The following is an 8,974-nucleotide window of genomic DNA, read 5'->3' as shown; positions in this document are numbered from 1 at the left end:
GCCGCTCGCCGGGGCAGCCAACCTACCCTCCCGGACCTGGGGCGGGGCCGCGCCCGACGGGCGTCATGCGCAGCCACTCCGAGGCCACGGCTGCCCCGGGGGGCGGGCCTTCTATGGGTAGCTGCCAATGGCTGTGGAGGGGGCGGGGGCACGCGTTTCACGTTTGGCTGACGGCTCGGTGCCTTTTTTCCTCCTTTGCTACTGGAATCAAACGTCAAGGAGAGGGAGGGAGGGAGGGGAGGGGGGGCGCTGGGGAGAAGGAGGCTGGAGTGCGAGCGAGCAAGCCAGCGAGTTTCGGTGAAAGAAGCCGCGCTGTGTGCCCCCTGGGCAGCTGTGATCCGGGGGAAGGGGCATTGCTTCAGTCGCCTTCACCTCACCCCAAAGCTTTCCAGGAGGCGAGTAAGCGGGGAGCAAAAGACTCCGCTGTGTGCGGTGTAGACAAACACTCGTCGCTAGCAAGCCACTACCCGAGAGTCCCTAGCTGGGAGCCAGCAGTTTTAGCCTTTTAAAATGCAGGCGCTAATGTATTCGAATGCACGGTAAATTCCCGAGGCAGGGGTGTGCATAATCTTTGCGGCCAGAGCTACTGTAGCGCCCTCGCCGCCAGCGAGCTGCTGCCGGTCGGCGGCCCACGAGTGGCGTGGGCCGCCGAAATGCATGCAAAGTTAACACAGTAACATCATTTAATTACCCGAAGAGTCCATACATCTCAGTTATGAGGCTTCCGAAGGGCCCTGATAGATTGCAAAACAAAACTAGAATTCCGGGAGCTGCCGTTTCAAGGTGACCAAGTGCTTCTCCATCAGCGACTTGGAAGAAGGGGTAGAGTGTAGAATCGGTGGGGTGGGGGTGAGGAAGGTCGCTGGTGTTCCTAGTGAGCAAACTTCTCCTGGGGGCAGAGAGTAAGCACACCCGCAGATCTATCTTACTCCTAACACACGCTAAATACACACACACACACACACACACACACACACACACACACACACACACACACGCTTCTCTTGAATCCCGGGAGAGGAACCGCGGTGGGCAGAGGACAACGAGCCCAGGCTGACATCTGCATATTCAAACCTTGTTTCTGAAAAGACTAGCGCCCTGGCCGGTCCGCAAACGCTCCGTAAGCCGAGGCTTTAAAAAGTGCACCTACGTCTTCCTAGAATTTCCGTTGTTTGGCAACCCCAGGTCTGGAGGTGGGAGTGGAACTGGGGGACAGAGGAGTTGAAGATTTCTGTAGCCCGAGTGGGGGTGGAGAGGTGGTTGAAGACAGCCAGAGAGGCCAACCCCCAGCATAAAGCCTTAAAAGTAACAGATTCTTCCAAAGCAGCTTGCGCTCTGTTTGCCTCCGAAGATTCAAGCTAGCTGAGGTTGCGCAGATGTTGCCTTTGTTTAAAGAGACAGTAATTAAGGACAGGGTGGACATAAGTTTGAGAAGCGTGACCTATTTTCTTTTGATCAGCTGTCAAAAGAAGAGCAGGGGGTCTCCTTAAGACAGCCCCCTTCAACCACTTCCAGCTGTTAGAGAAAACTTGATAAGAAAACAAGGACACAGCCCGGAATACTGTATATCCCTTCTTGGTGCTAAAGGAAGGTTCAATTCATTTGGAAAACAGTTCTTAGTCTCTCAATGACCTTTTCTGCCGCCCTTCTCTCCCAGCTTCAGAGGAACACCCCCACCCCCACCCTGTCACATGAATGTACAGTGACGTTATTCATAGATCAACTTTATTGAGCTCTGGCCAATACGCTGCCAATTACTCTTTCAAATAGCATCTTCTCTGTGTTATCAAAGCCTGAGTAAGAAAGCGACAGATCCCCTGGTTTGCCAGACAGACTTTTCTGGTTGCTCACATCTTTAGTGTCACAACAGGAGACAGGTAAAATAACTCAGGTTTTGGTTTCTCTGTTTTGCCTCTCCTCACCCCTACTGTCTCTATCCTACTATCTCTCTTCGCACTCCCTACCTTATCTATGGCAGCTGGACACTTGGGATGATTTTAATCAGTTAATGTTTGAAATATAACACTGAGTTGAAAAGAAGTTCACAAGAGTGCAACCTGCTCTTGGTCCACGAGTGCACAGGGACTGAAATACAGCAGGAGAGAAGCAGAACTAGGAATTAATGGGTCTGATATGCCCAGTGCTAAGGTAGCCTCCACTGCTACGCAGACTTCAGGCTCAACTAGCGGCCAGCTACCCTAAGCTGACGCTTCCTTCATACAGAAACCTAGGTATATAAATTGCCATTTAAATAATTTTTCAAAATGATAAACTCATTTGCCAGGACACTGAGATAAATCTGCTCCTGGGAATCATATTTCCGTGAGCCTGGGAGCAGAAAGGTGAGTTGCTTTTTCTTGCTGCCTTGCTTCCTTCCTTTCTCCCTCCTTCCTCCCTCCCTCCTCCCTCTCTCCCACCATCCCTCCGCCTTCCCTCGATCAATATTGGCGATCTCAGGGAAATCATGAAATCGTATTGGTTTCTTTGTGTATAATTTCATTGGGCTAGATTAAAGCAGATTTTTCACGTTGTTTTTCTAATGGTGGTTTGAGGTTTTATGTTTCAACCCAAAATCCATTTAAAAGGAAAATGGATGTGCTTGTTTAGTGAGCACCGTAATTTTTATTGAATTAGGTTTGGATGCCCTTTTCTCTTTCTTTCTAAAAAAGAACAATATTTTCTACTTATAAGCAATTTTTGGAATATCAATACTAATACGATTTTCAAGTATGCTTTGAAATATTTTTGGTGTTTCTTTATCTATAGTTCTTTAAGAAAATATAAGAGAAAGTTGCTTTCTAACTGCCCCTTGTTTAGCATCCATACTTTAACCTTCAGAAGTTCTGCAACTTGGAATTTTTTTCTTTTAATTTGAAGTTACACTCCTTTTTCCCCCCACACCCCACCAGCATTTGATTTACAAACACACTGTATAGAAATGTGGTGCGGTAAGTGCTAGTTCACGGCTATTAGAATCTGGACAAACAGTTGTACCAAGCATTATATCAGGACTTGAATATTCACTTAGCATACCACATTCACAGGTCCAATTTTCTTCAAGATCAGAAACTTAAATGGGTCAAAAGAAGCATGAAAATAAAATGCAGCTTTGACAACAAGGCTGTTATAGGCTATTGCACTGTAAAAGAATACAACTCTAAATTTGAGTAAAAGACTAAATATTTACTATCGAGGTTTTCATATGTGTTTCACACATTAAAATTGTTTTTAAATATAGAGAGACACACACACAGAGGTGAACATTCAATTAAAAGAGAGACTTTATAAATTATTCACGGAAAAAGATAAACAGACCACAAGTAAACCCAATCTGCATAAGGGGACCAATAGCTTTGTTTTTACTATACAACAGTAACCACGACCCAAATCTAGGGTAGAGTGGGACTGCTCCTTTCTACCCCAATGCTCGAAATCTCATGTTTTGTGTTAGGGTAGAACACACTGGTGCTACAACTAGGTTTATCAGAGCAAAACACACACACACACACACACACACACACACACAAACATAATGGTGGGTAGATTTGGAATATTTTATTTTTGTCCTTCCCCAAACCATCTGGCGTGTGAGTGTAGGGGTATTGATCAGGGATCTGTGAGCTGCAGACCCCATGCCAATCCATAGCGTTTCTGGCAATCAGCGTCGCCCATGAATTGCAGCTGTCCGTGCAGCTCCCCAACAGAAATCTTCAAAAAAAAAGTTCCCCCCTTATCAAACACCTCTTTCGTTCGGGGGTAAGTCAATATCATTTCTTTGTCATTCTGAGAGCGAGGTTTATGCGGGAGAAAGTTTTTGTTGTCTGTTGTAGCTGCTGCTGCGCCTGCCTTTTTTTTTTTTAAAGGAAGGAGAGCAATTTTCTAGCCATTGAATGGTAATGGTTTTCCAGAAAGGCCTCAAGCGTTTGTAAGAATGGGAAAACAAATGCTGTTTCAATATTGTGGGGGAATTTTAAGAGGACAAGGAAACTCTTAGGTCGCTATATGGAAATAATAGTAGTGACTACACAAGGTTCCTTTTCACGACAGAGCATTTTCTTCCCTTTCCTTGGAGCCCCTGGTGATGAAGACATGGCAAGTCTCTATGATTACACGTGCATGTGGACGGTGGGTGCCTGTGGCGGAAAAGGGGCCCTCGGAATCGCGGCTGTGTTTGAGATCTTCATTAGCTTCAAATTTCTTCTGTCTGAAAACTCGGGCTGGTTGAGCCTAGGGAGAAAGAAAGTAAAACTGAAGCCCGACCTCACTAACTCTCATCGGCCTCTCAGGTCAGAAATTCACCGTCGTAAGTCACAATTCACCGTCACAATTCACTGTCACCTTCCAGATTTGCAGTTGAATCTTGGAAAGTTTTTGTTTGTTTTAAGTTTTCTAGGTGGTGGGGCCAAACGCGCCCTTTTTCGTCTCCTTCTTCTCCATTAATCTTGTTAAAATTCAAAATGCCAGGTAGGCAGAGCTGGCAGAGGACGCGGGGGTAGGGAGAGGTATGGGGTTGTTAGGCTTGCTAACCCTCATCCGGCCTCTTAGGAAAAGGAAAAAGAAGCTTCAGGAGCCCTATCCTCTGGGGGAAGCTTCTCTCCGAGTCCCAAGCCCAGCGCCTGGCTTGGAAGGTGGGGAGTGGGGCAGCCGGAAGCAAACTCTACAATTTCCTCAGTAGTCCAGAAGCCGGGAGTGGGCAGGCTTGAGGGAGGGGAAAGGGGAAGAGACCCCACCCCAAAGAGATTTGGCACCTGCTTTGGGGAGTGTCAGTCTGCCGGGGAAAGCGGAATCCCAGCTCTGCCTAGCTAAGCTGTTAGCGCGTCTACGGGTCTAGTTTTAAAGAAAACCAGGGCGGCCGACCTTGATCGCCCTCCTCTATCCATATAGACTGGGGAGTGTTGAAGTTTTGTGTCTTCGGGAACTGCTTACTTCTCCAAGACACAGACACACACACACACACACACACACACGTACATTTCTTTACTACTCCGGCTCCCTGCCCTCTCTGGGTTCCCACAGTCCGCTCCCGTGAGAGTTTGGGTGGAAGTGTGTGGCCGGGCCTCTGATCTCCGCCGGTCCCCGGAACTGGGTGCTGGGACTGCGGTCTCTGCCAGGGACTTTTCATCCTCGAATTTGGGGCACACTGCAGACCCTTTCTGCAACGCCCCACCCACCCGTCTTTTCGGCTGCTAAGGCTGCAGAAGCTGATGGGAGAAAGAATTCTCCCCTTTGGGAAAACGTAATTCAAAGGAGGGGAGCTTGAGGATTCGAACCTGCAAATATCCGAGGGCTAATTTTTGCGGAAGGGGTCGGAGGTGCACAGCTCTTAGGGGAACGGAGATTTTGCTCTAGAAGAAAGTTGCATTTTAAATAGACAACTTAGTCTGAGAACGAAGACAGAATTTCTCTTCACCGACTTTCAGTTTTGTTCCGGCTATTTGAATCTTCTCCCCCAAAACCCCATAGCTTCGAATTTTAAGTTGTGAGATCTGCCGTCACGTTTTCTCTTTAAAGGAGGGTTCCAAAAGTACAACTCAAGTATGCTTAAAATAAACTTTTTCTCTCCTCCAGTTGTCACCCCACAAAAGAAAAACTGGCGTGATGTCCTTTTGTTCTGGTCAAGTTGTGCGTGAAATCTTTTTGTTGTCCTTTCCAAAGGAAGGCAAAAGTTGCAGTTGATTGTAAAAAGGACAAATTTAACTCCCTGAAAGTGGAGCTGTTTTCAAGTTGCCCTGAGACACTAAGCACGGGTGTTGCTTTTATTTATTACCCTCTTAAAACTCTGGAAATAATATTTGATTGAAGATTCTATATTGTTTAGGCATTACTACAAAAACTATTACGTACCCTCCCAATGACAATCCGAGAGTTAAAACATCTTTGTGTATAATTTCAATTGTCTAGCTACCATGGAAAAAAATTTCATACGGAGTATTAAAAAAAGAGACTTGGCTATATTTTAAACTTGAGAAATATTATCTCTGATTTCAAAAGGCAATATTTCTATTTGAAAACTAACAAAACCAACCGAGAGGTTGAAATAAGTATGTGAATCAGATCGTTTTAAAAAATCATTTTATCAGATTCCTCGAGTAACATCTCCCAAAGAAGCCAAAGAACCAAATGTATCTGAGCTGATCTTTTGGGGTAACACGATCAAAAGTAACAGAGTGCATTCAGATTATTTTAGGATCATTTTAGCTTTGGATAAGTGCCTCGATGTCACTATTACGAATGTTGTTTTGCTTGCAAACGTGGAAGAGAAAGCGACTCTGGCGGACTCCAGGGTCGCAGGTGTCTGTTTCGCAGCCGCGGGGGCCGTGGTCGTTGGACAAGAGGGACCTGCTCCCCGTGGCCCACGTGAACCAGAGCCCCGGCAGGGCTCAGTGGGCTCTGCGGCCTCGAGGGAGCACAAGCGCCGAGCACGTCCCGCCCGCCGGGCTGGGAGAGCGACGCGGGCGGCGCTGCTGACTTGGAGGGCTGCGAGAAACCTGTTGGCTTCGAGGAATCGTTGTTGGCGTGGTGGCTACGGCGTCGAGGCCACGGGCGCAGGGTGGCGGCTCCCTTCGCCGGCTCGGTTCTCGAGGACGGGCCGGTGCAGCCCCGCGGCTCCGGAGGCGGAGGGAGCCGGCCAGGATTGATGTCTAAATCAATGCGGCTTCTAGGAGCTTCTCCTGGCTCCTCTCCATCTTCCTCAAAGGCAAAGCGCCTGCTGAGGGTGGAGTTCCGCGCCCTTCGCGAACTCTGCACGAAGAGGGTGTCTGCAGGCCCCGCGGCCACGGCCCCAGGCCGGGCACCCGGACCACGCCCCGGCCAGGAGGGCCCTGCTGAGTTGGGAGCTCTGCCTCGGCTGGGCCCCCGCCTGTGCCCTCATCCTCCCTTTCGCTCCCCACTCATGGGGGCTTGCTTTCCCCCACGCCCGGAATGGCGCCGGGTCCAGGCGGCTCCCCCGGCCTCCGCTCAGGGCGAGGCCTGTCCGCTCTCCGCGCTGCCCACTGGCCCCCCAATTTGACAGGATCTGAGAGGGGCGACCCCTTGTCTCCGACTCCAGGCAGGCCTGGCGGCCTTTGATTTAATTATTCGCTGATGAATTAGACAGCTGCAATTGTCTTGAAAAGTCAGCGGCCACTATTGATTCCAGGGCCGAGGGGAGGGGCGGGGACCGGCGGGGAGGCAGTCCGGGCCCTCGAGTGTTCTCGGCCGCGCGACCTCTCAGGGCCCCGGCCGCCAAGCCTCAGGGCCTCTCTCCGCGCTATGCCCGGCGGGCGGGAAGTGGCTGATGCTCGAGGGGCCGCGGACCTGGCTCCCGGCTCGGGCCTGCTCTCCCACCCACCGGGCGGCGGAAGCGCCGAGGGAACTGAAGACGAGGTGGGGGCGGCAGAGACGCCCCCTCCGGGCCTGCGAGGAAGAGGGCGGCCCCCGGGGCGCTTGCCGGGCGTCCCTAGCCCGCCCCCGGCCTGGCGCCCGCGGCATGGAGGCGGAAGGGCGGGCGGTGGACGCTTCCGGTCCTCGCTGAACCAGCGCCGGGCCTAGGGAGGCCTAGGGAGGCCGCGGCGGGGCTCATGGCCGGGCCGGGCGAAGGTCAGCTGCTGGCTGGGCCGCCTGGGCCGGAGCTCTCCGCTGCCGCACGTACGACTCGGCCCGGGGCCCGGCTCACGGCACACGCCGCCCTCCTTGTAGTCGGGCGTACCGAGCCTGTGGATCCGCGCGAGTTCGCGCCGGAGCAACAAGTCCTGGTGCCCCGAGAGCCCCGAGGGCAGTGGGGGGCCGATGCCCCTTTCCCGGCCCCAGAACCCAGTCAGGAGTGTCTGTTTTGAGAAGGAGGAGAATCTGGGTGTCCTCAGAACGATTTGGCACAGTTGCGTGGAGAATACGTGCTAGAGGAGAAGCCACTACAGTTAGAGCCTCACAGTTGACACAGCAATGAGGAAGTGTTTGATGTATTCAGACAGCCTGACAAAAGCCTTTTTAAATTATTATGATCTACATCAGAAAAGCACTGGAAGCCGCAGCCTAGTCTTTTGGTATATACATTTTATGTTCTCTTCATGGGTGGTTTTAAAGCCAAATGACTTTTCATTACAATTTGAAATTATTTTTAATACTATGTTTTTAAAAAGTCATAAATTATGCAGGAAACATATAGAGTGCGTTGTGTGAAAATATGAAAAAGTTAAGCTCTTTATCCCCAGTATTTTATATTTTTCTCTCTCTGAAACGTCTCTTAAGTATTTACTATCTTCTTTTGTTAGTGAATGTGTTCTTCAGACTTTATCCTGGAAAGAGTTGAGCACTGACTCTCTGGAGATCAGATATAGAGAGTAAAAAAGGAACCTCGGCACTGCATCTCCTGCTACATAATCCATGGGACTGAGGATAGGTCACTGCACACAAAATGGCCTTTCCTCTAACCCTTACTGACATAGACTAATGGATTTTGTAACGGTTTTCCAACTATCAGACTGCGGAAACCTGTTTTGGGGACTTCGTGTTCACAGAGACCAAATAGGATGCACTGTGTCAAATTCTTTACCTTATCAACATGATTTGATAACAAGATAGTGGAATTATTAATGGAATTCTGAAACATCAGGTTTTGAAATACCATTTGTAATTATCAAATTTCCCATTTTATTCTTGGAGAAAGATGTGGGTTATGGTTGACTTCAATTTCTAGTAAAGTAGAGGTGGGGTGGTTGGAGACATTTTTAAGAATTCACAGTCCCCTCCTTGGTTAGAGCCATATGATTAAAGCAAATATTCTTTGTATTTGGAAGGGACATAGTTTTTGCGTTTGCAGTTGTTGCTCCTTTAGCGTCTGAACCATTTTGGCCTCCACTTTACCTGGTTAAAGTCAGCTCCTATCTGAAGTTTCAGTGCTCATTTCTAGACCTCTACACTGAACCATTTCTACTCCCGCTGTACCTGGTGAGTGGTGAACTTTCTATTCGAAGTTTCAGTGCTCACTTCTAGACCT

General features: G+C 49.4%; 1 protein-coding gene across 1 annotated transcript; it reads left to right on the top strand.

Annotated features, from left to right (window-relative positions):
• The first annotated feature begins 6,362 nt into the window (after nt 1-6,362).
• LOC144578882 (uncharacterized) lies at nt 6,363-8,764 on the top strand. The gene is made up of 2 exons (XM_078346947.1): nt 6,363-8,021; nt 8,250-8,764. The coding sequence occupies exon 1, from the start codon at nt 6,638-6,640 to the stop codon at nt 7,007-7,009; it is 372 nt and encodes a 123-aa protein (XP_078203073.1). The 5' UTR covers nt 6,363-6,637; the 3' UTR covers nt 7,010-8,021; nt 8,250-8,764.
• Nucleotides 8,765-8,974: the final 210 nt, after the last annotated feature.

This window comes from Callithrix jacchus, chromosome 13 (assembly GCF_049354715.1).
Source record: "Callithrix jacchus isolate 240 chromosome 13, calJac240_pri, whole genome shotgun sequence".
NCBI classification, from domain to species: Eukaryota; Metazoa; Chordata; class Mammalia; order Primates; family Cebidae; genus Callithrix; species Callithrix jacchus.
This window is presented reverse-complemented; position numbering and strand designations above follow the sequence as displayed.